Raw genomic sequence first — 26,233 nt, forward strand, 5'->3', positions numbered from 1 at the left:
TCCCCGTGTGGCCCCAACCTAAAAATAGTGCCTCCCAACCCTCCTGTCTTACAGGAGCAAGCCAGACAAGACAGCATTTTTTTCTGGATCTCCCTGGGTAACTTACCGGGGTGCAAAGCCTGTCCGGAGGGAGGTGCAGACAAAATTTATGTCCTCTCAGAACAGAGTTTCAGAGGAACATGCGATGGGCGAGAGACAAGACAGGGCGCAGTTAAAAGTGCATGAAATGACGTGGGTGCTTGCTTCTTTCATGGCTCCTTACAATTAGTAAATGCCCTCCAGCTGCCTGCTCTCCCTTAATTCCATCCTTCATTTTTAGGTGCTCTCCTACAGCACATGTGCACCCCTTATTCTTAACAGTCTCTCCCACCTTGCGTTTAGCTGGAACGTCTCCGGGCCTGAGGAAGAGCTCACTTGAAGCTCCAACTTGTTGCTTCCAGCAATAGATGTCGATCCAATAAAATGTTCCCTCTCCCACCTTGTTTCTCGTGTGGCTTGGGCCCAGCACAGCTGCAACAACTCTGCAGACACCATTTGTGTGCAAGTGAAAAATACAAGCAGGATGTTAAATCCATTTGAATGGGAAATGGGCATCATGCTTGCTTCACCGGCAAGTCGTGGGGCAGAGAGAGCACGAACCCCTGCTACAGGTGCCAGCCCTCCCTGCTGCTCCCTGGGCCATCTAAAGGCTCTTGCTTCACCAGCTTCTGCATGGCCCTTCAGCCCTGCCATCGATGGTAGTGGGGGAGGCACGTGGCCCCCCACATCACCCCTCTCAAACCCCCTTAAGGCAGTTTGAAGACTGTAGCCTGGATCGATATTATTTTACAAGTTCCGTTTCTTTTTCTAAACAGACTTTTTGAAATACTACTGATTCTAGCAAATTATTTGGCATATCCCACTCCTCCAGCATGGTCCCCAGGCCCCCATAGGCTCTGTCAGTGGTTTTGAGGCAGGGTCCAACCAAAACACACACACTACATTACTTTGGGCTGAAGTTTGTCTTTTAGATCTAGAACTTTGTGGGGAGCGTCATGTCCAGGCTGGTTCTAGGGCTGAGGAGAGTCCGGGGGGGTGGCGGGGGAGATGGCTCTGAATGCCCAGAAGAGACAGCACCTTGGGCAGAAAAGGGCATGGCCGGGGGCTAGCATCCCCCACCAGCCTTTCAGCGCCGCTGGGGCTACAGGGCGTGCACTCCCGAGGGCTCCAGTGGCAACTTAAAGGGCCTGGGGCTCTGGCTGCTGATGCAGTCAAGGTAATGACGCCAGGACCTTTCAAACTGCTGGGCCCTGGGGCAGTGCCCCCTCTCCCCATAAACAGCCTGGTTTGTTCCCTCTGTTTCTAATAATCAGGGCGGGTGATTCCCAGGACTTGGGAACACCTACATGAGGGGCCCTCCGCTCTGAGCCCCTAGGAGGGTCAGGGCCTTTGGCGGAAGAAGCATGGCTGGGGCAGTGACCCTTCAGCGTCACCCAACCATAGGGCGCTGGACTTAGCAGCAATTAAAAGGGCCCACAAGGCAACTGCCCACTCCTTCCCAGACCCTCCTCAGCAATAATAATATAATGTAGATGAGATGAAATAATAATATATTGTAGAGATGAGAACCCCTTCTTGAGCCTCGGGAGATCTGTTTGCAGATGAAGCGTGTGGGTGGGTGGGTGTGCATTATTTAAACTCAGGTTAGCTGACTCAGGTCAAAATACCAGTGAGAATTTGGCAACTCTGCTTTTAACTTCAGCTAACCCCCAATTACCCTTTAAGTAGGCTTGGAAGAAGTAGCTATTTACTAGTAAATGTGGACTTCACCACACATGCGGAATCTGTCAAAATTTGTGTCTATTGATCACTGAAATTGGCAGAGAGGTGAAGTTTTAACAAGTGCGGCTTGAGATCTTACTTTGATTTAAGGATGTTGATCTTATTAACTTTGCAGGTCAAAATATACAATTTTTTTAATGGTTGTGGAGTGTTAAGACTTGAATCTCAAATTCAAATTAAAAAAAAGCTCTAGAATCTTACCCACAAAAGCTCATTACTTAATACCTAAAATTGTTAGTCTTTAAGGTATTACAGGGCTGCTTGTTTTCCCTGACTGTCAGTATGGGCTGTCATGAATGAATTGCCTGTTTTCTGCTCCCTCATAAGTTCCTGCAGTTGGAAAATTTAAATTTTATAAAAATAAAAGAAATAATTGAGGAAGAACAACACTTTTTGCTTAATTTTGTGTGTGTACAATAAAATATCTGCTGGTGTGCATTAAAAGCAGAATTGCCTTGCTGTTAGTGCTATTTTAACCTCAGTTAGGAAGACAGTGAAGAAACACCCTGGGTTTGGCTCTCAACTCCAAGTGTAAAAATCCTTTTGCAGCTTTACCAGTTCTCCAAATACTTCTGCTCCTGCGAGGATGAAATTCACCCCTGTGCAAAGTCACCTGGTGGACTCCCACTCAACCCTCAAAAGAAGGCTGAGTGGGATGTAAGCCATGTGCTGCTTCCTGTGCATTGTGGTAAACTGCGTGAACTAGAAGTCAAATATTGGACAGTCTTCCCTCATCTCCTTATCAATGTCTTCCAGCTTTCTGCTGGAGACCCTGGCTGTCATGCAGGGCAGATGTTCTGAACAGCGCATGTGGGGAGGGTTGCATGTGTAATGGAGGCCTATGGGCATGCACGGCTGAGCCCGCAGATGTAGTTGGCAGATTTTTTTCCTGCTGAACAACATGTAAATGTCACGTTATCTCCCTTTCCTGCTGCGGCCTTTAGTTTTCTACTTTCTGTTTTCTCATCACTAGGGCTTCAGGAAATGCTCTGCACTGGACGCCTCAAAGGGGGGAAAACTGTTCTTTGACACGGTGGGCGGGGGAGTTGCTTTCAGAGACGCGGGGGCAGAGGTGGTCACAACTGCCAGCCTTGTACTTGAGGACAACTAGGGTCAGGATCAAAAATGCAGCATCTGAACTGATGTTGAATCAACCTCAGTCCACTGGCCAGACTCAAGACTGTGCCGGCATGTGGCATTGCTGTGTTGGCCTAATGGAGAACTTTTGGGGGCGGAAATCCCATTAAAGTGCAAATACGTGCACAGCTAAGTCACCACAAGGCAGCAGATGTCAATCTAACTGTGCAATGTAGACCTGGCCTTGGTGTTCTTGTGGCGTTTCTAATGTAGATGACAGGCCTGACCTTAAGGCAAGGCAAACAAGGTGTTTGCTTTGGCCCTGCACCTTCGGGGCTCCCTCCTTCCACTGGCCAGGTCCCACTGTCAGTGTGCCTCCCTGGGCCCTGCAAACTCTTTGGCTAGAGCTGGTGATGAGGCTGAGCTAGGGTTTGAAGCAATTGAACTAACTAGGGTTTACTTCATGAGTGGAGTCAGTCCTGGGGCTCACATCAATTGTAAGGCTAGTTCCTACCTGTTGCTAGGATAAGCCCTAGCTCAGAGGTCAGCAACTCCTGGCACTGGTGCCAAGAATGGTACAGGAGCCCAAAGCTCAGCCCCGCCCCTCCTCCCCTTTGTAGCCAGGAGCTTGCTTAAAGCCAGGCCACTTGTGGGTTAACTAACAAAAAAAAAAAACAAAAAAAAAACCAAAAAACCCAACAAATGCTACTAACCACCACCTGAACAGTAAAGCTTTGCATCTTCATTTATGTATTAATGAAGCTGTTGTAAGTAGGACTATGAGTAACTTTAAAAAGTATCACTGGCACTTGGTCCCTCCGTAGAGGTCAAAAGGTCAAATTTCAGCACTGGGCCTCAGAAAGGTTGCTGACCCCCTGCTCAAGCTAGTTCATTTGTTGCAAGCTCTAGGTTGCCCCTGTCTAGACTTAGATTCGACCCTTGTGCAACCCCATTCATTGGGATCCGCTACTAGCTTAATTGGGGTTATGCCCACGTGTGGGCAAAGTCTCAGGAAAAAGGCTAGTGTAGATGCAGCGTGTGGAGGTGGAAAAGCGAGGTGAGATCCGCACAACCCAAGAGCAGCTGAGACTCAGTGGGGTTCTCTCAAGGGAAGGTGTTATGAGGTGGTTAGTCATTCCAGGTTTTCACAGGGCTTTCTGGCAATGTTATGGCTGTCAAACCTCTTTCTCCTTTTGACATGAGGCTGCAGCATGAGTCAGCCTGGCTTTATCTCCGAGAGCATCTCTGGCTGCATTAGCCAGACCGCTGTCAATTCCTGTCCAGACTGAGTCAGGCTTTCATATGCCTGTTCCTTGCAGAAAGGCCTGAGTAACTTCCTCCCAGGAGTCTGGCTCTTGTGCTGCGTTTAACTTGTCTCGTTTCCTGTCTTGTTTTACAAACTTCCTGGGGCAGCTCCTGTTGTTGATATTTGGGTTTCTGGAAAGCTTGGGATTTTGTAAATATCAATTGTATTTTTAGTTTGAGCAGGCCATGGAAGAAACCTTCCATGCCTTTGTAACTGACACCTACTTGGGGCAAGCCTACTTTCCTACCCGTACAAAAATGGCAGGTGTTCATTCTGTCTTTCTATCAAGTAAGGCCAGGTCTAGGCTAGGTAGGTAAGTCAACTGCAGGTGCACAGTTCTAGCCATGGCAGTTGCGTAGCTAGTATCAACTTATCTGCAACTGACTTTTCTTGGCCGTCCTCACTGAGGAAGTTTGACAGAGTTTCTCCCATCGACCTCCCTTATGCCTCACAATAGCGAGGAGTACAGGTGTCAACTGCCAACCCCTGACAGGACGATTTCATGAAGCTCTACCAGGCATGCAAATCGAACTCCAGAAGATTGACCCTGAGCAGGTCGATCTTCCAGGTAACATAGACAGGGTCGAAGTCTCTCTTTTAAGGCAGACCTAGTTCTACAAAACAAGAACTATTTAATAGTTGCATATTTTACTTTATGGGGGATCACATACACAGTTCATGTTAATTTAAAACAGTGGATCTGCTTGAAGAGCGTCCTATTTTTATCTTGTGCTTTCTGTTCCGAGGGAGTGTAAATCAATCTCTCTCTCTCTCTCTCTCTCTTATTCATAATTAAAGAAGGCTTCAATACATTACATTTTAGTTTCTATAAAAGCTCTATCTGTTGTGTTGGGAGGATGGGGAGGAGTGCCAGTTAATCTAATATTTTGGTTAGTTGAGAGTGTTATACTTTACCAATTTTCAAAGAATTAGAATACTGTAAAATGAATAACGCATGAAGTAGTGCACAGGTACTCACCAGTCCAGTAGTAGAACTGCACTGAAGAGCAGCTGACAGTGGAGCAGACAGCCACCGGGGGTCCTGATACAAGGTGGGAGAGGGGGCTAGGTCTGTACCCCTTGAAGGGGTGGGGCCAAGTGTGGAAGGGATGGTGCCTAGGGAAGTTAGCCCTCAGCACCTCTTGAATTGCAGTGCCTACGGTCTCCCTCGTCAACAGTGGTTATCATTGTAGATTGGGTTGAGTCCGCAATGAACTCATGACACACTCTGGAAGCTGCTTTTTATTTCAGCTTGCTTGCTTATCTTCTACGTCATAAAAGTAGAGTGCAGAATGTATGCTGCCCAGCATGTTACGCAGTTGTACTAGTTCCAGTTACTAGACTGAATATTTGTATTGGGAGATACCAGCAATACCAGTTCATTGAGCTCTCTGGTTAATTGAGTGCTGGATAACAGAGCTTTTGCTGTATTTTAGCTTTTGTTCTGTGTGTTAACTTCACAGTCTCAAACTATAGACTAGGGAAATGTCCTCTCCTACTGTGAAAGCAGCGGCTTTCCAGTGTTTAGCCTCCAGAGGCTGCATGTAAGAGTCACTAGCTGGTCCTGCACCACTCGTCATGAGCTGTTTTTTGGGAAAAGAAACTACCTTGTGCTCTCAGGTTAAGCTGGGCTTCTCACTAGAAGCAGTTTTCTTTTAAGATTTCATAGAATACTAGCAAATGGAAGGAAGCTCCAGATATCAAGTCCAATCGCCTGCACTCACAGCAGGATGAAGCACCATTTAGACCAACCCTGACAGGCATCTGGAGATGTTTGAGTGGGTTAGACAATGATTGAGATACCACAACCTCCATAAACTGTTTATTTCAGTGCTTATGTAACTGCTGTTGTGCAGACTCAAACGTGGGCTCTCTGAAGCTTAGTGCATGAGCCGCTGCAGTCTGATTTATAATCCAGTTGTCTCTCAGCTGTGGTTGCAGAGGAAGCTTGTTATTTCTTTGTGTAAGTGGTCTAAAGGCCAATACTGGGACATCCAAGCACCCCCAGCAAGTGTAAGAATTGCGTATCTGCTGTCGACTGTAAGGGCTAGTGTAGGCCAAGCCTTAGTCTTCTCTCATTGAGAAGACTTCTTTCAAATACACCTTACTTCCTGTGAGGGCAGAGGTTTATTGCAAGAACACCCACCCTTCTGGGCCAATCTCGAACCTGAAAATTAGACCAAAAAAGGTTAGATAGCTGGGAATTAAGTCACTGGAATTTGTATTGGTCCTGGCAAAGATTGGATTTGAAGTGTATATTTGAACTGAACCCGTGAGTCCTTAGTTTTTTCACAGCTTCTCTTACACCTGCAGAGTCCTGCACGCAGACTTTGCCTTTAGGAAAGGGAACTACTGACTGTGGACACCCTGGTCGTAAACATTTGTGCTTGAAACAGTCTCATGTTCCAAGTCTGCTCTTAGTCCTGTTTTTGGGCCGAACAACTATCCCAAGGCAGTTCTCAGCAAGCCGTTCCCTTGTGCACATAACCCTTAGAAGGAAAGACCTGCGGGGGAAGTTGTTTTTCTTCCCCTTAGTGCGCAGTGGGGGTCTGTAAACCAACTAATGTTTGGAAGAGATTCTTCCACTACTGAATTTGGAAGCTAATCCTTCCTGCCCCTGTTTTGAGGACCACCTAGGTTTTTATGCTTCATGTTCATGAAACACAGCAGGGTGCATGCCTGGATGTTTGTGTTGACTTGACATCTTTCCAAGCCGTGGGAGTGACTAGGGAAGGGTCTTGGCTTTTAGGTTCTGCTTAATTTTTGAGAACTGTTATCCAAACTGACAAGTCCAAAACCTAATCTCTTCCCTGCCCCACAATTTGCCATCTAATCTCTTCCCCCCTGCTCCCACAATGTGCAACCTTGGCCCCTCTTCCTGATGACCTGGTTCTATTTTTGAATGAGTAAGGGACAGAGTGCTGCATATGAAGCCCTGCATTTCTTTGCTGCGCTGCTCTGAGATTCAGTAGCCAAAGAAACGTACTCACGAGCATAACGTTGTGTCCAGGGCAGCAAAGGAGGTATTGGCCAGAGGAAAAGACTGGAAAGCTAGGGGATAATGGGTCTGTCTGTGTCTCTCTCTCTCTCTCCCTAAGCCACCATCCTGCTATTCCCCATAGTAACAATGAGATTACTCACACTCACACTCTCTCTTCCCACCTTTAATTAAGCAGCTACTGTCCCAGGGCACAAGAATCTTCCTAGGTGCAGCACCTCTCTGCCTCTTGCCATCAGTGACCACCTTAATACAGTTGGTTTGTGACCTCAAAAATATGGCTATAGCCAAGAATCTGCTAGCGTTTAACTACTGCTCTTGGGATCCTGCGTGTGTGCATGCGAGCTCGTGAAACTTAAGTAACAGGCACTATGACCGCACATCATGCCTGTATCCCAGTGCTGATCTGAGCAGTCCCTGAAGTTCCGTATCTCTTGCATTCCAGGATAGTGTCAGAACGCACTGAAGTTCCTGGGTGTCCTCCCTGGCAGGGATTGTATTTATATGCACGTAAAGACCCACAGCCTGGCATTACCTGTGATGCATTTAGCTAGGGAGGAGAAAAATCACGCCCAAAGCTCACAGCCCATCCTTACTGTCACTAGGCACTCAGCTAAAACATTGCCTGTGACACTCTACAATTGTGCCTTGTTCCTGTGCTCCATTAAACTCTATTAGAGCCAGTTGTTCTTCTGGCTGTAGCAGCTTTATAGAATACTAAGTATTTGTCTTCTGCACCTGGCAGTAAAGTAAAAGGGGTATCTCAGCTTTCAGCCTCAGAAGTCTGAATTTCTAAAATTGCTGAGATTCTGGTCTCCATGTTCTGTTTTCAAAATGCAATTTTTGGTTTTGGACCAGTTACTTTTGTATCTCTCCTCCCTCCCCCCCCCCCGCCCCTTTCCCCGAGCCCCCATGAAAGGCACATTTCACTCAGGGACCAAATAGTACTCATTGCAGAGCAGATGTTTTGTTTGTTTGAGCTGTCTGCATGCATGTGTGCATGTCTCTAGCACAAGAGTCTCAGCCAAGAACCTTTCTCTGTCCTTTCACTTCCCCATCTGTGAAAAGGAGATGATGGTGACTCCCCTGTGGCAGGCAGGCTGGTGAAATCTCCTTGGCTTCTGCAGGGTGCGAATTGTCCCCAGATTTGCTCCTTCTGTGAAGTTGCCAATTTCCCTGTAAATGGCTGATTTGAAAATCAGCTCTTGTGCTCTGGAGTCACTGTAGTGGTGGTGCCGGGTGGCCCAATAGAGTTGCCAGGCCCCATGGGCAAAATGGAAGAGGGGAAGCCTGGCTGTGGGCTCCTGGATGGGGGCAGGGCCTCGGGCAGAAGGGGTGGAGCTGGGGTAGCTGGTCCCCAGCGCTGCCCAGAGCATTTTGTACCCATCCCTCCTCTTCCCCCCACCCCCACCCCCCGAACCCTCCCAGCTCCCTGAAGTATGCTGCACAGGGCTGTGATGATGATTTAAAGGACCCTGAGCTCCAGCCACCACAGGCCTCGGGAAAGTTGCCCCCTGTGCTTCCCCTTCCACCTCCATTGGTGGGCTTGTGTAGTGCAGATCTCTCCACCTACATGAGGTCTGCTCCAAGATATCCAGCCCTCATTGGAAGGGCAGTCTGAGCACAGTACCGTAGCACTTTAGAGTTATGAACACCCTGGGAATGGAGGTTGTTTGGAACTCTGAAATGTTCGTAACTCTGAATAAAACAGTGCAGTGGTTCTTCCAAAAGCTGACAATACAACTGACATAATAGAGTTTTGCAATATAATGAAGGAAAAAACCCTGCTTATAGCAATCTTAATTTAAATTAAACAAGCACAGCAAGTTTCCTTGCCATGTTAAATTGTGTTTTAAACTTTTATTTTTTCTTCTAGTAGTTAACATTTAATACAGTGCTGTACAATATTGGCTGGCTTTTGGTTGGTCTCTGCTTGTTTGTGTACTTGCAGTTCTTGATGAAGTGTATGATTGACCGATCAGTTCCTAACTATTCAGAGCTCTGAGCATTGAGTGTATTTCCTCTTCTGGTCTAGTGCGACAGCAAAGTCCTGAAGGATACCATTTCACCATGCTGTATGGTGTGCTCTGGGTAATGCAAGGAATATTATAGTCGCTCACCTGCATAAAGGTTTGTCTTAGCAGGATTTTACAGTGCGTTAGAGCTTGCTAATGAAGACCTTGTAACTAATGTACTAATACTCGTGGTCAAGATATTTAAAAAGTGACTAATGATTTAGGGTGGTTCAGTTTTTAGGCGTACAACATAAGATGCTCTTAAAGAGGCCTCATTTTTAGAAAGCAGGCTCAGTGCCTTTAAAAAGTGAAGCCCCGTATAAAGCCTGACCAACTGAGCACCCAAAAATGGTCACTTCTGGAAAATGTTTGCCCTAGTATAGGTAGGGCTTTATCTTGTGCTGGGCTGGGGAAAGGACCCAGGTCTTGTTCCAGCAAAGGATTTTGGTGATGACTGATCCCATGAGCATTGAGATCAGAAGATCACTTGATACTCTGAGCCCAAGATTAAATTTAAATAACCTACACGATGATGCAACTTTGTTTCCTGTGCCCAAATAAGCTCCTTTTTACTAACCTTTCTTGGACAGCTGCTCCCTGCAATATACATATGTAGTACCCAGAGGCACTGAGACCTCATCTGGGGTGAGTGAAGTCTCTGCTCTATAGTCTCAGCTGAGAGCCAGCTGGCCTTTAGCTCATGTGGTACAGTGCAGGACTTTAGACCCTGTGCTCTCAGGTTCTAGCCCTGGGGCCAGCAACCCTGGTCTGTTGGCATTACACATGCATGAACATCAGTGACACCACTGAATAGGACTCAGGGAAGCTGTGTTCTCTTCTTTCTTTATAAGCTGATGCTGAGGACTTGGCTGGTGTTTGATGGTCTCCATACTTTATTTTTTTATAAAGCAATGCTTGTGGGATGGCTGCCATCTTGGGGTTAAAACAGCGAAATCCAGAGCTGACATTGAATCGCTCTTGATGGAGCTCTCTATCTCCTTATCTGGTTTAGTCCCTGATAACAGCTATAATATTAATTGCAGCTCTTGAGTTGGCCTGTTACACTGTAGGTACAAATGTATTGTTGTAGCCTGGAAAATTGCATTCTGTCTGGGGCACCGGCCGTGTTGCAGTGCCAACGAAACTTGTGCCCAGGGCTAAATGCACCTTCCATCCACACGCCACGTGATTAACTCCACTGCTAAGTGGTGTACCTCACTGGCAAGAGCCTCGTCTGGGCTCATGGAAGGGGTTGCTGAATATGGGATGCAAACAACTGGGACCACCAAGCCCTTTTATCTGGGACAGCACTCTCAGAACCAGGATGAGTGCAGGAAGACCTGAACAAAGCAACCCTGTTTGTTGGCCTAGTTAGCACCAGCTTTTCCTCTTTTTAAAAATCCCCCCTTCTTATGGGCATCGTCCTGAAGTCAGTCACAGGCAAATGTCTCCCCCTTTCCCCTGATCTAGCTGCAGACCCAGATGTGGCAGGGGACGGGGGCACTACCGTGTCTCTAACCATGACCACTTTGGTAGCAGAATCGGCATGAGAAACTCAGAGGATCTGACTCTTGGCTTCTGGCCTAGGTGCCTTGGCCATGAGGTCGCATAAGCGCTTTCATGTTGGTACTATGTTGTTTTTGTTCCTTTGTGCTTTTCCCCTCACTCCCATCTTAAGATGCCCACACAAACCCTGAAACGAATACCACAGGTGCACAGACCAAACCGTGTCTTACATTGGGCCAAACTGAAGGCAACAGTGACATCAGAGCTGACTTTTTGGCCTGCTTGCCTGGTGCCCCCATAAGTTAGGAATCAATTTATCGCTGTTGGAGCACCAGGGTTATTTTTCCAGCTGTTTACATCTTAGGAGGATGAAAAGAGAACTCCCTGTTTATTGCTCAGGGCATGGTATGCAAGTATGATTTGATTTTTTTTTTTTCGTGTGCCATTGGTCCATAAGAGCTTTATGTTTGATTTCATTTTTTCCCCCTGCCCCATTTACCCTTCCCCACACCTCTCTAATCTTCAGAACTCCGTTGTCGTCGTCATCGTTGTCGTCATCGTCATCTGAGCACTTCTGTTCATTTCCTTCAACATGGTTGAAGAGGGTAGAAATTACATTTTTTTTTTTTTTATATACTCTTTCTTTATAGCTTCCAAATACACTTGAACCTTTCGAATCCAGCAACCTTGGGAAATAGGCTGTGTTGGATTATAGAATTTTCCGGACCAGTGTTTCCCAAGTGGACCCCTGGGGATCTGGGAACTGAAAATAAGGGTTCTGTGGGAAAATTCCTCTGTGGCTCTGTGCCCTTTTGCCACTGAAAGAGTAGAACTAAATTTAATTGGTTTAACAACTGGTAGGGCAGTGGGAGGGATCTGGCCATGAAACCAACTGAAAGTAGTTCTATTATTTTAGCGGTGGCAGGGCAGGGAACAGTAGAGAGCCCCTCACTGACTCCACTGCCCGAGCGGCCACAACCCTCTGGTGGGAGTGGCTCAGCTGAACACTTCCACGTCAGCCTTCTTTATGCTGGGCACACATGGCCGCAGTTAGCATCACGGAAGCCCTAGTCCCAGCGTCTGGTATAGGGCTGAGGTGGGTAAAGCCTAGGGTTGAGGGGACAGGCTTGGGGCTGAGAGGAATTAAACCTGGGGCTGGGGGGTGGGTTTGAGGGCTGAGGCCAGTAAAGCCTGGGGATGTGGGGAGGTGGGTTTGGGGGCTAAAGGGGGTAGAACCTGGGAATAGGGTTCTGCAAAATTCTTTCGAGTTTAACAGGCTTCCATGGCCAAATAAAATTGGGAACTGCTGGTTCAGACCATAGGTGTTGCCACAATGAAAGGCAGACAGTCTCTTTCTACAGGTTGAACCTCTCTAATCCAGAACACTCTCGTCCGGCAACATCCATGGTCTGGCATGATTTTTGTTAACCAGACGACCACCTATCACAAGTTTCTCATGGTCCCATAAAGTTTGTTTCCAGCCACCGGTCCTGGCTCTCAGTGCTCTGGGCTGTTGTTTAGCTCTAATTTACCCCTAAATGTCTTCTCAGAGCCTAGTAAGCCATGGAGGGGTTGGTAGTATGCTAGAAAATATTGACCACCTGTGTTCCAGCAAATTCTCTCATCCAGCACCAGTGAGGTGCTGAGTGCTGTGCTAGACAGCTTCCACGTGTAGAGCTTTTCTATGTACAAACCATTGCAGAGAATTGTACATGTGTAATATGTCATATGATAAATTCTTAATACACTATTTAAACTGTTTTATTTTTATCATCGTTTGTAGGTGATTAAGCAGAAAATCACCGACAGTAAATATGAGAAGCAGCAGAGCATTGTACTATACAAGTTAATTTGTGCGAGATTATACAGTGTGTATAGACTTTTTGGTTTGTTGCAATGTGTTCACATGTATTTTGTTTTGGTTAACATCCTGCCCCTCCAGCTATGTAGGAGTCTGAATCATGGGCATTCCTGGATTGGACACCCAGATTAAGGAGGTTCAAGTGTACCAACATTGCATCTTTTCCTTTCCCTCACACAATTAACGTGTATGTTTCCAGTCTTCTGTGTCCGAGCAGATATGGAAGAAAGAGGAGAGATGTGGTGCTGATATCCCACCCAAACTGATGGGAGGGAGAACGCGGGGCAGAGCCTTTGAAATGAGAGGCTGCAGAGAATCTCTTCTGGGCCCTGGGACAATGTACCCCTGTCCTTTGAAGCTTGTGTATATGAGACTTGCACCTGGGTGGGATAGAGGGACTTGTTGCTTTCAGGTGGTTCTCAAGTTCTTCCAACTTGGCCTCGCTGAAGAGAAGCCAGTCTTAAACCCCTCAGGGGAGGCGGTTGTCTGACCTGGTGGTACTCGCCGAGTATTTCTTTTCACATCCCTGTGTTTTCGTTGTAGGTGGTTTCATCCCAACATCAACGGCATCGAAGCAGAGAAGTTGCTCCTGACGAGAGGCGTCCATGGGAGCTTCCTGGCCCGGCCTAGCAAAAGCAATCCAGGAGACTTCACTCTCTCCGTCAGGTATGGAAATGCCAGCAGGGATGGGGCTGGGGGGAAGGTTGAACAGGGCAGCTCCAGGCCTTGGCCAGAGTCATCAGGCACCCTGGTAAATACTTGATTTTTAGTGGGCATCTCCTTGCCAATGGCTTGAGCAAATAGGCGGGGGGAGGGGCGGCCAGCTGCATTGCGGTACCTGTACATGGACCTGATCCCAACCTTGTTCATGTCAACGGGAGTTTTTCCTTTGATGTCAGATCTTGGGCCCTGTGTGTATGTAACTGATAGACCCTGTCCTCTGCGGACGGAAGTGAAGCTGAGACCACTGGGCCTTAGTGCGTGAGCGAAAACCCAGCTGGCTCATAGCTGAGGCTGAAGAGCAGACTCGTTATTCTCTCTCTGAATGGACTGTGGAACATTGGAACTCAGTGGAACAGTACAGCACAGCACCGCCAGAAGGTGTGTGGGTTACATGCACAGAACCCCTGGCTAGTTCCCTCTTCAGCACGCGTCCTAGAGCACCAGCAGAGAGAAGCATTTTAGATGCACAGGCAGATGATTGAATGAAACCTGCGAAAACCCAGGTCTGCTCTGCTCTGCCTGGACAGACCTCAAGGTGACTTGGGGTGAGAGCATCTCTTCATCAGATGTCCAGAGCAGTGTCGACCGGTGATGGGTCGGTGCCCCACTCGGATGTCACTTGTCTGCCTGGGCACTAACCCCTCCTCTCCCTGATCTGCTCCTGTCCTGCCCTCCTGCTCTGCCTCTCTCACCTCTTCCTCCAGAGCACCTCACTGCAGTCTTCCTCCAGCCCGCACTCTCTAGGGCTGTGCTGGTCTGAGGGAGGGGCAGGACCGTCCCTGCACTCACCAGAAGCTGCACTGACAATGATTGTGGGGGCGGGGGGAGAGCCCCAGGGGTGTATGTAACACCCCCGGCACCCCCACACATAGCCACTGCTCTTGAGTGCAGACCTCTCACCCCTACATTTGGCTGCATTTCTGCGCAGTTACCTGTACCTAACTTTAACGGGGCTTTGGGGTCCTTTTGGCCTGAAAGCAGTTACAGAAGTGAAGCTCGTGGTTATGTTGATTTGGCTTTTGAATGTAACCTCCCAAGAAACAGTGGATCATATTCACTGATGCAGAAGTCAGAATGAAGATGAACATGAGAATGGCCCTACCCGTTCAGACCCGTGGTGCATTCAAACCAGTACCCTGTCTTCTAACAGCAGCCAGTGCCAGCGGCTTCAAAGGGAGCGAACGGAACAGGAGAATCAAGCAGTCCATGCTCTGTCCAACAGAGCTAGCATCTGGCAGTCAGTGAGCTAGGAACCTCCAGAGCATGTAGCTATGTCCACATCCAACTTGGCTAAAATACCTGGAGGAACTTGTCATCGGTGAACTGAACTAAATCTTTTTTTAATCCAATTGCAGTTTCTCAGCTTTCCCAATATCCCTGGCTACTAGCAAGTTAGCTGTGCCACCTGTGAAATTCTTCCTGTGGTTTGTTTTAAATCTGTTGCCTATTAATATTCACTCGGTGACCTGTGATTCTTGTGTAGTGTTAAGAGGCCAATAACACGCCCATATTAACTTTCTCCACATCAGTAATGATTTCATAGACCTCTGTCATATTAGCCCTTAGTCATCTCTTTTCCAGGCTGACTAGCTTGTGTTTTAATCTCTTCTCGTTTATAGAAACTGTTCCATAGCCTTAATCATTTTTGTTGCCCTTCTCTTCAAGGTGACCAGAAATGCACACACTATTCAAGGCGTGGGCGTACTATGGGTTTACATAGAAAATATCACGATGCCACTCTTTTATTCTCTATCTGATCGTGCAAAGAAGTAATGTTGATCTCCTGCATCTGTGAGGTTTAAAGGTTGAAATTGGTGTGTTCCAGCGGTAGCTTTAACCCTTCCTGGGTCATACCAATGCAGAGCCATGATGATAAACGAGTGTTTGTGTCCCCATTCAAACCTCTTCTCCTGAGACCAATTTAGTGACATCTGTTGGTTTGTTTTTTTTAATAGCTGTTAATTTAGGAAGCTTTCAGTTTACAACTCATTAGCTTATGCTCTGTGGCAGGGGATTATTCCAAACAATATATTGGTTAGGTTGGGGTGAGCAAACTTTTTGTGTTGGGCCCCACATTTCGTCCCTGAAATTAGCAGCCCCCTACTCACCTGTTCAATGTAATCCAATGAAATTTCAGTTAAGTTCATGTTGGGGTGGAAAAATACCAACCTTTCAGCCCATGTAAGAAAATAAGTCTGTAGAATGTAAAAACATCATTAACCGATATATTAATGTGAATACAGAGGCATAAAAACAGTAACATATTTCAACATTGAATAGTAACAGAGAGTAAGCCGTGCTAGTCTATACACTATCAAAACAAAAAGCAGTCAAGTAGCACTTTAAAGACTAGCAAAATAGTTTATTAGGTGAGCTTTCGTGGGACAGACCCACTTCTTCAGACCATAGCCAGACCAGAACAGACTCCATATTTAAGACACTGAGAACCAAAAACAGTAAGCAAGGAGGACAAATCGGAAAAAGATAATCAAGGTGAGCAAATCAGAGAGTGGAGGGGTGGGGGGGAAGGTCAAGAACTAGATTGAGCCAAGTATGCAGAGGAGCCCCTATAGCGACTCAGAAAGTTCCCATCAAATTCGGCACATTAACGCATGGTTTAAATGGTGATGGGAACTTTCTGAGTCGCTACAGGGGCTCGTCTGCATACTTGGCTTAATCTAATTCTTGACCTCCCCCCACACCCTCCACTCTCTGATTTGCTCACCTTGATTATCTTTTTCTGATTTGTCCTCCTTGCTTACTGTTTTTGGTTCTCTGTGCCTTCAATATTGAGTCTGTTCTGGTCTGGCTATGGTCTGAAGAAGTGGGTCTGTCCCACGAAAGCTCACCTAATAAACTATTTTGCTAGTCTTTAAAGTGCTACTTGACTGCTTTTTGTTTTGATATTTCAACATTTTGAATGAGATGGATGAGCCTGAGACCAGCAGCCAATTGTGCTGTGCCCTCCCCCAACTTTGCGCACTCCTGGGTTAGATGTTCTTTCTGTCCAGCAGGGTTTGGCTGCTACAGGATGTGAGCATGATTTGTTATGTGGAGGTACTGAATCCCCTCTTCCAGTGCCCTGACTTTTGGTAGCCACTGGTACATTTTTAATAGTGTTTGGAATATTTCCAGTGGGATGGTTTTCTGTTTTTGCTGTGGTCCAAAAATAAAATCTCCTCTTCCCCCAGAGTCGCTGTTCCTGACACTGGAACCCAAAATCTCTCCATTCATGCTGATCTCTGAAGGGCAACTAGTTTCTTGGCCCTACCGGGAGAGATGCTTTTGCCTTTGTTACACTCCAAAGCAGGCAACTATTGGTCTGTTATCAAGCTGGGCAGACCACTTGTGACTTTTTCCGACCACAGGTTGGTATTGCAAGGGGATGAGTGGGGTAACATGGGACAGAAAGTAGCTCACTTTTTCAACAGGGTAGGGAGTTTCAGGACCAGACTTGAGTTGTTCATGCTGCTGGTAATCTTTGTGCTCAGAAGCTGTTGAGTTAATAAGAGACAGGAAGTGTTTCTAATTAGAATGGAAAATAGTTAGTCACACAGAGCTGCCTTGAACAAGCTGATGACTGGGAGAGAAGTGTGAGACTGGCTTTGTCTCTGTGTGGTGTTCGTGCCTCTTTTCCTAGTTGGTGAGTCAATGTCTTAACGTTCTTCTTGTTCATTTTTCAAGGCGAACCACTGACAGCATCTCAGGAGAGTCAGGCAGCCGTGGCTTCTCAAGCTTTCCTTCCCAGCACTCCACCTACACACACCTGCCATTCCAGGGCCTGTCCAAGGCTCCATTCTTAGCTGGTCCTTTGGCAATACCCCGCTCAGTGTGATTGATGATGCAACTGGCCCTTAAATCTGCATCCCCTTGTGTTCTGCTCTTGGCATGGGCTATGATAGAATGGTTAAAATGGAGGCAAACTCTCCCAAAACAGCCACTGCTGGGCAAAGCTCCCCAGCAGAACTTCTGTAGGAGGGTTTAAGGCGGCTGCTCTGTGCCCCATGGCGTTGCATCAACCATCATATGGATGGAATGGTCTCCCATATTGATCCTAGCCCACGGGCCCCCAGGCAGTCTGGGAGTTTCCTGGAGGGGCTTGGTGCAGGGTAGCAGCAGGAGCTGGGCAACTCTACACTCCCTGGGAAGCTGGGGGAAGCAGAGCAACTCAGCAGCCTGCTCTGCTCTGCTGCCATCTCCCAGCCAGGTGGCTGGCTTCACTGGCTCCAGCCCACTCCACTCTCCCAGTGGAGCAGGCTGCTGGATCGCTCTGCTTGAAGCCGTTATGGTGAGTATGGGGGGCCTGACCCTTCCTGCTGCCCCACGCCAGGACCCCCCAGGAATTCCCCAGGTCTCGATGCTTGGGGAGGTGAGATTTGGAAGGGGTACATGGGGTGGGAAGGGGAATGGCGGTGGTAGGATGGGGACAAGGCCTGGGGCAGAGAGGGGGCTGTCCTATATATGGCCCACATCCCCAGGGATGCTCCTGCTTTCCAGCTGAGTTTATAAGGCCGTCTACATCCCTTGTTCTTGCAGGCATGTGGGAAGTGGGGAGAAGAGGCAGATTTGGGATTTCAGGGAAGTACCTTTAACATGTTTTTCCAGAGGAAGAAATCCCGTTGTGTTGCTGTTTAGCCCAATCCATGATTATTTCACACTGGGGCAGCTATTGTATTTGCTACAGGTGCGGGTCCTTTCCTAGTACTCTTCAGGACCAGGGACAGTTGGTCGTTATTTGTAGCCCAATGGAGTCTGTAGCTGGGTGGTCTCTTGCTGTCAACATGCCATAAATAATGGATAAAACAAGCTGTTGGTAGCTCAGCACAGGTTCAGGGTGCTTTGTTCATGGCCGGTGAGATGTGTCAAGCCTAGAACTTGCAGTTTGCCTGGAAGTCTTAATATTTAACTACTTTGCGTGGGCCCAACCCACTGACCCGTTTTGATTCAATGGAAATTTATGTTCTCGGTGTGTGAGATGGGTGCAGAACGTCTGAAACAAGCAAAGGCTGTGACTCTTCAGCTGTTTCCAGGAAAGTGCCTCTAAGGCCGTGCATTGGATTTTTCAACCGATGTGTCATCTTTGAGGCAGCAGATGCTTAAGCGTTCTTCTGTCCGTCCCTCTCCCTGGCTCTAACCAGCCCGCCTCCATGGTCGTCTCATTTCTAGCAGCTGCCTTTCAGTGCAGACCGTGTCGCTCGAACTGGGCCATGGGCATGGCAGCCGGTACTTTCTCTTATTTGCATTTTGTGATTCAGGAAAGCAGTTCAGCCTGTTTGCCTCCTGTTGAAACTGATCCCTCTCATCTTTGCCATCCACGTGCAGAATAAATTTTCATGTGCACAAAGATGTGTGGCTGTGCACCACCAGTAAAAACAAAAAACACCCCCCTAGCTGTGGGCACTTTGCTAATTAGCTGGGTGGCATTTGAATCTCTCCCGAGTGGCTGCACAAGCGCACACTTTATAGGGGGCGTGGATGCCGTGTAAGCATGTGCACGTGGGCGCTTGTGAATTGGAAGTCTAAAATGTAAATCCGGGTGCATTATGAAGTGCAGCTATTTATGTTGCCTGGGCTCCTGTTCTCTTCTCTCTGCCCCACAACATTCCTGGCTGGTATTGTATCTTTGGGGAGTATCCTTTTGGCCATGCTCGTTCCTGGACACTTTGTTTTTTGTTTGTTGGTTTTGTTTTTGTGCTTTGCTTTGTTCTGCAAAGGACGTAGCAAATATGGGTTCTTCAAGGAACCAAATAGTCTGAGAAGCCAGGGGAAAGTAACACAGCCTTCCACCTTCAGCTTCTCCAAGAAGGCATGAAAAGGCAGCTCCCTTTCTGAAAGAGGGCACATGGGCTGACCTGTGGTCAGGAAAGCCCTAGGTGGTCTCTCCAGCTGATTAACAGAGCAATTGTTGCTTGCTTTGGAGAGTAACAAACGCAAAACCCTCTCTCCTTGTGGCCAAGGAACTAGACGCCCTTTGTCAATGGGCATGAATGGAATTATTTTGAGTTCTAGTGTCAGAGAGAGGAATTGGGGAAAGGCGGGAGTAGGCTTGCGTTTGGGGGTGGGGGGGCAGCAGCGCTAATAGCCACCCCAGGCCCTGGGGCAAGGTGGGAGGGGTGGGGCCAATTGCAGTCAGCTCTCAGCACTGCCAAGACCAGAGTGCTGCTCCCTCCCAGCTGTGCACAGCAGGAGCAGAGCTGCTGAAGTACTTCAAAGGGGCCCAGTGTCAGGGGACAAAGGTCCCCTTTGTCCTTGCCCCTGGAAGGGTCTTCATAAGGGAGAGATTTTGTTTTCGGGTGAGAGCCAAAAAAAAAAAAAAAACACCCCAAAAACCAAAATTAAAAATATTCAGAACCCAATTAAATTCTACAAATGACTACCAAAAGTCAGGGTCTTGTGGGAGTGGATTCTATCCCTCAATTAACAGGTGGTGTGTTAGATGTAGATCTGGCTGAACAGATCCCAAAGCAAGTGATCCATAATCTCCTGGATCTCCAGAGATCTCTTTCAAGAGGCCAGCAGCTATTTTATGGACCCTCGCAACAGCCTCTGGCCATGTCCATCAATTCCCACTTCTTCCTTTCTTCCTAGCCTGGATTATTTGCTTCCTGCCCTGCAGCAAGGACTCTGCGCAGGGTTCTGTATTAATGGCACACGGGGGGGAAAAGACAGGCCTGCCTGCAGAAACTCCATTTCTGGAAGAAATGGAGTGACACCCTCTTTATGTTGTTTGGAAAATCCCGGAACTGCCGAGTGAGGTCAGGTTGAGCTCTTTCCAAACCAGTGAGAAATCTGAATGGGTTTTTGTATTTGTCTCCAAATATTCCATAGCTCCCTGTGTTCTCTTCCTTCCTTCGGCCCCTCTTGTAGGCTAGTTTTCTGCTAGCGTGTCGCCACGCTTGGGATGCTGTACGCCCATCTTGGTTCAGTGGGAGCAGGAGTTGGTTTTCGTGAGGTGTCTTTATTTTTGACTTGGGTCAGCCTGCTGATCTTTTTATTAACTGAGTTTCTGTCTCAAGCTCTTTGCATGTCATCAGTGAGAACACAAAACATTTAATAATAGATAAGCATGAATGTTTGAGCATAGAACGGGAAGGATCGTGCAGCTTGAACTGAACAAATGCAGCAGTGACTGGAATACTCACACTCACATTAAGGCGGTGGCAATATACAGCCGTTTCTTACGAGTTCTATCCTGTGTCTGTACAGGGTGTAGCTCTGCATGATCCTGGTCTCTGTTCGGGTATGTAGATGCTGCTGGGATAGAGATAAAAAGGCTACTGTTGACACAACAGTGGGATAAACAAGATGCCATCTGATGAAGTGGGTCTTTGCCCACGAAAGCTTATGCTCCAAAATATCTGTTAGTCTATAAGGTGCCACAAGACTACTTCTTGTTCTCGAAGCTACAAACTAACAGGGCTACACCTCTGATGATAGTGGGGATACTTAGTGCTGAATTTTGCTTTCAGGAGCTGGTTGATGTTGGGTAAGAGAAGTGGAAACTTTTTTTCCATAGGCAATAAGTTAAACATTTTGGCTTTATTAAAATTGCATACAAAGGCGGCAGAGACTGGGATCTTTGGGAAACATTTTGTGTCTTAAAATTCAATCTGTAATGTAAAAGTAAAACTGAATTTAGTTTGAAGGGTAGTTATAGAATGTGGGGGGGAGGGGTGACATTGGAGGGTGTTTAGCCAGTTGTCTTAAAGCTGATTTGCATAGAGGATATTTGCATATTGCAGTCTTGATTAGAAGTTCTAAAAATACCCTAAAAACTTGACTTTTTTTTGTCACTCTTAATCACAACTCCTGTTATCAGTTCAAAGGAAGGACAAGCTGCTAATTAGGGTTCTGCTACCCAATCTTATAAAGCTCAATGCTGACTTGTAACAGAACTAGCCTCATACCTAGGTGACATGATGGAGGTTGAACAGGAAAAGTATCCCAGTGTCACTCCCTGACCTGTTATCCACTCGTGTTAACAGAGAAGGCTTGATGGTGCGTGTTTAGAGCCATCTCTCTGGCCTTTTAACGCATCCAAATATTTAGAATCACCTCTGAGAAAAGCAAGGGTGAATATACAGAATCAGTCTGCTCTGTAAACAAGGGGAACCAGTATTCTGAAAGTTTCCTGAGCTGCAGCTGGCCTTAGGCCATTACAATAACACAGATCTGTTCAAGCCACCCAATAGAGACCCTCTTAACTAGGTAAATAGGTCATATTTTATGGGAACAAATCTTATTTTGGTTTGGCAGATACAATAGAAAATGTTTCTGGGTAATGAAATCTTACAAGAATACTGCTCTCTCCCTTAGTGATGTCCCTATTAGCACATCTGGAGAACACTGTTATTGGTAGTAAGAGAGAGGTAGCCATGTAGGCTGTATTCTTTTTTTTTTTTTTTTTTTTTTAGAAAAAAAAAAAAGCATCATGTAGCACTTTAAAGACTAACAAAATAACTTATTAGGTGATGAGCTTTCATGGAACAGACCCACTTCTTCAAATCTATAGCATTTCCAGTACAGAGTGACAGTTTTATATAGCACAGAAGTCCAAAAAAAATTGAAATAAAAACTGACAAATCAGATACATAAGACTGAGACACTAGATATTTTTTAGTTATTCCTTCTTCCTTCCTTCCTGCAAAAGGCTGTAAAACATTCCACATCTGGTGTTTGGCTGATCAACCTGTATTTTACATATTTAAACTTCAGTTGCCTGGCACCCTTGGGGCCTGACCCGTGCTGGGCCAGAGAATTTGCTGGACAACAGAAGGTCACTATTTTCTAATACATTACCAACACTCCCACTGCTTACTGGGCTTTTAGAAGATACTTAGGGAGTAAATTACAGCTAAACAACAGCACAGAACACTGAGAACTAGGACTAGTGGGTGTAAACAAACTTTGGGGCCATGGGAAACTTGGCCACACCCATGAGGAGTGGTTGTCCAGCTAACTAAATCATGCAGATTATGGAGTTTGCTGGATGAGAGAATGCCAGAGGAGAGAGGTTCAACCTGTAAAAGCCTAGAATCTCTAATATACATATGCACGCTGAAGGTTCAAATCTACCTCTCGGATAATGGGCACTAATGAGATGCTGTTTGCACAATTGTACTTGGAACAAAGAAGAAAGAAGTAGAGCAGAGGGCTGGACTCGATGGCTTTTTTAGGTCTCTTCTAGCTCTACTGTTCTATGATCCTATGATAGGTACCTGAAATGGGAACTCAAGAGTCTTGGAAAAAACTTCTGTAAATTGCAGTTGCTTTTGTAGCTTGGTATGTTACTACCTAGAGTTTCCATCTCATATCACTCCTCCTCCTGTATGCATGCTTAGTGAGAGGCAGTCCCAGCTTCAAAGAGTTTACAGTTCGCACGGGCCAGATAAAGGACCATTATTTTCACTTTACACTTAGGGAACTGAAAGACGTGCCCAGGGTCGGAATGCATGTCCATGTCAGAGCTGGGATGAGAAACCGTCTGTTCTGAAGTATCTGAGAGGTAGCCGAGTTAGTCTGTATCTTCAAAACAAGAAGTCCTGTGGCATCTTATAGACTAACAGATATTTTGGAGCATAAGCTTTCATGGGCAAAGACCTGCTTCTTCAGATGCAATCACGCATCTGATGAAGCAGGTCTTTACCCATGAAAGCTTATGCTCCAAAATATCTGTTAGTCTATAAGGTGCCACAGGACTTTTTGCTGTTTTTCATCTGTTCTAAGCCTCAGTCAAGCCACGTTAATCACAAGACTCTTTCTCCTGTTGTGGGTTTCTCTCCTGACAACAGAAAAAGACAAAACAGGGTTTTTATATACAAAGTGCCAAATTCTCCATGCATGTAACTGCCACAAACTTGGTGGAGAGTCGCCATCAGAGAATTTGGCCGTAAGCAAATTTTGTTTGCTACTATCTCTTGTTTTACAAGTCTGACTGGGAGCTGTGGTTTGCCTGAAGCCTTGGCCCCATGCCTCCTTCGGATTGTTGATTTTGTTCTTTCCTAATCTGGCTTGACCAGCAAAGTCAAAGAAGTGTGTTGCTTTGGGCCTACAGGCCGGGAACTTGTTTTGTTTGGGGTGGGGAAAAAGCACAAGCCTGCCATCTACACCACCCAAACCCCACGGAGAGACCACTGCCAGCCAGGGAGATGCCTAATTGCCTAGATTCTCTTGATCTCTGTGTGCCATTCTGAGTCCACAGATGATGCATGCGGTGCTGCCCTGGTGATTTATTCTTTTCCCTTTCCAGCACCTTCCTGGCGTTCCCTGTAAGCTGCGTGCTTGGGCAACTGCTCAGGAGAGATTCAGGTGCAGAGCACTCACAGCCAGCAGCGTTTGTCTCTAGGGTGGTGCACATCATAAAATTTATTCTGCTCATGGATGGAAAGAATTAGAGAGGAACCCTGCGCCCTACAAAGTGAATTCAAATGACAGACTGGGTTTTCCCCTGGGCGGGGGACACTCGCTTCTCCATTGCAGAGAAATCTTGGGAGTGGTGGGTTGGGGGAATGGGAGAACTCACAGCTACCCTTCTGCCATCCCCACGGGAGCCTGCATTGATTGAACCATTGGCACCCATTCCAGAATGACTCTGTGGTGATGGCTAGAGAGGTGCCCACCCCAGCTTATGCTGCCAGGTGAAGCCATGCCACACTGCATCATGGCAGAGGAGCACCTGGGTTGCTCTCTTGTGGTCTGCGAGGTGCTTCACCGCTGGAGATTTCTCTGTAGCCTGGGCCACGAAAGGTTTCTGCCTCTACCAGTGATACTAGTGTGGGTGATATCAAGATGCCATCTTGACAACCTAGGGAATAATGGAAAATCTTTAAACAAACCAGGTGAAGCAGCTGGTAGAGGCTCATGTGCTTTGAACCTTTTCTGGAGAGAGAGATTCTAGGGTCAGAGACTAAGTCACTCTCCACGCCCTTTTGATCCTTGGGATCTCAGCTAAGTTGCCGTATTGTGAATGCTTTCCCGACGAGGAGCAGGGCCGAAGCTGTTAGCTGGCTTCACGCAGGTCCTTGGGATATTGGAGAGTGTAAAGTTCTGGCCTTGACACCCTGACCTGGGATTGAATATTAGGCAGCTGGATGAACATGCTCAAGTCCATCCTGGAGCCGTTTAGTTCTCTAACTTCTGTCCATCCATTTGGGTCTAAGCCCCAAGGTGCAAGAGAACATTCACCACTCTGAGGCCTGGTGCAATGGTAGAGAACTGAGCATTTTGCTGAGAACCTGGGCTACCATCTGAACAAGTGTTCAACCAAGTTTCTAAAATATGTGGGAGGCTTTTCCTGTTATGCATAGACCACATTTTGGCTGTTTGTTTGTTCTTGCAGTTTGTCAAGTGGGGTCACAGGTTGCCTGATAAGCTTTGGGCTGTCTCTTGTGGCTCTGCCCAATGAAACACATGACCAAAATGCATTGAGGGATATCAATCAAGTGTGGCTCGTAGACCAGTTCTTCTGCCTTTGGTGCCAAAACAATCCGAGCCAGACACACGCCAAACTGAATGACTTTGGCCTAGAAATCTGCCAGAAGAGTCTCATTAGGATTCCAGGAAGCCTTGAGGGTCTGTTCTCAACTGGGCCAATTACAGAACAACTTCTCCATAGAGGAGAATAATAAAGTAAATTCCAAATATTTTTCAACCACCAGGAAAAGGGCTGTGGTTCGGTTTGGGGCTGTCGGCAGGTGGAGTGGGCGCTTAGCTCATGCAAAACATTAGCTGCGTCTACACGTGCACGCTACTTCGAAGTAGCAGCGCCAACTTCGAAATAGCGCCCGTCACGGCTACATGTGTTGGGCGCTATTTCAAAGTTAACTTTGATGTTAGGTGCCGAGACGTCGAAGTCGCTAACCCCATGAGGGGATGGGAATAGCGCCCTACTTCGACATTCAACGTCGAAGTAGGGAACGTGTAGACGATCCGCGTCCCGCAACATCAAAATAGCGGGGTCCTCCATGGCGGCCATCAGCTGAGGGGTTGAGAGACGCGCTCTCTCCAGCCCCTGCGGGGCTCTATGGTCACCGTGTGCAGCAGCCCTTAGCCCAGGGCTTCTGGCTGCTGCTGCTGCAGCTGGGGATCCATGCTGCATGCACAGGGTCTACAACTAGTTGTTGGCTCTGTGGATCTTGTGCTGTTTAGTGCAAGTGTGTCTGGGAGGGGCCCTTTAAGGGAGCGGCTTGCTGTTGAGTCCACCATGTGACCCTGTCTGCAGCTGTTCCTGGCACCATTATTTCGAAGTGTGCTACTTTGGCGTGTAGACGTTCCCTCGCAGCGCCTATTTCGATGTGGTGCTGCCCAACGTCGACGCTGAATGTTGACGTTGCCAGCCCTGGAGGACGTGTAGACGCTATTTTCGATGTCACTACATCGAAATAAGCTATTTCGATTGTAGCATGCACGTGTAGACGTAGCCATTTTGACCGCCCATAGTGAGTTTTACCAAATTGCTTCTGGGTTGCTGCCTCCCCACTTCATCATTGCTGGTGATACAAGTATTAAGAAAGGAAGTGTGCCCAAGGCACTGGATTCAGGAGATCTTGTTTTGAATCCTGGCTCTGTCACTGATTTTTTTTTTTTTTTTTTTTTTTCCCCCCCTTCCCCCCCCCCCCCCCTTGTGGCCTTACACAAGTCAATTAATCCCCTTGTGCTGGGGTAGTTCACTTGTAGAATAGACTTATACATACAAAAGATCTTCTTTTCTCTCTTCTTCTAAATCAGCTGTAAACCCTCCAGGGCAGGGACTGAGCATCTGTTTCTCTGACGAAGCGGGTCTTTGCCCACGAAAACTTATGCTGCAAAATATCTGTTGGCCTGTAAGGTGCCACAGGACATGTCATTGTTTCTGAAGTTACAGACTAACTCAGCTACCTCGCTGATCTTTGTTATTGCCATTCCTAGCATGGCAGTGCTCAATCTCT

At 47.1% G+C, this 26,233-nt stretch overlaps 1 protein-coding gene across 7 annotated transcripts in view; it reads left to right on the forward strand.

Moving 5' to 3' along the window:
• LOC142001007 (tyrosine-protein phosphatase non-receptor type 11-like) overlaps positions 1-26,233 on the forward strand; it is a 113,883-nt gene that overhangs the window by 56,866 nt on the left and 30,784 nt on the right. For all 7 annotated transcript variants that reach the window (XM_074975808.1, XM_074975809.1, XM_074975810.1 and 4 more), the window contains exon 2: positions 13,128-13,250. In XM_074975808.1, coding sequence (XP_074831909.1) covers positions 13,128-13,250 — 123 coding nt within the window. The remainder of the gene's footprint in view (positions 1-13,127; positions 13,251-26,233) is intronic.

Source organism: Carettochelys insculpta, chromosome 23 (genome assembly GCF_033958435.1).
Source record: "Carettochelys insculpta isolate YL-2023 chromosome 23, ASM3395843v1, whole genome shotgun sequence".
NCBI classification, from domain to species: domain Eukaryota; kingdom Metazoa; phylum Chordata; order Testudines; family Carettochelyidae; genus Carettochelys; species Carettochelys insculpta.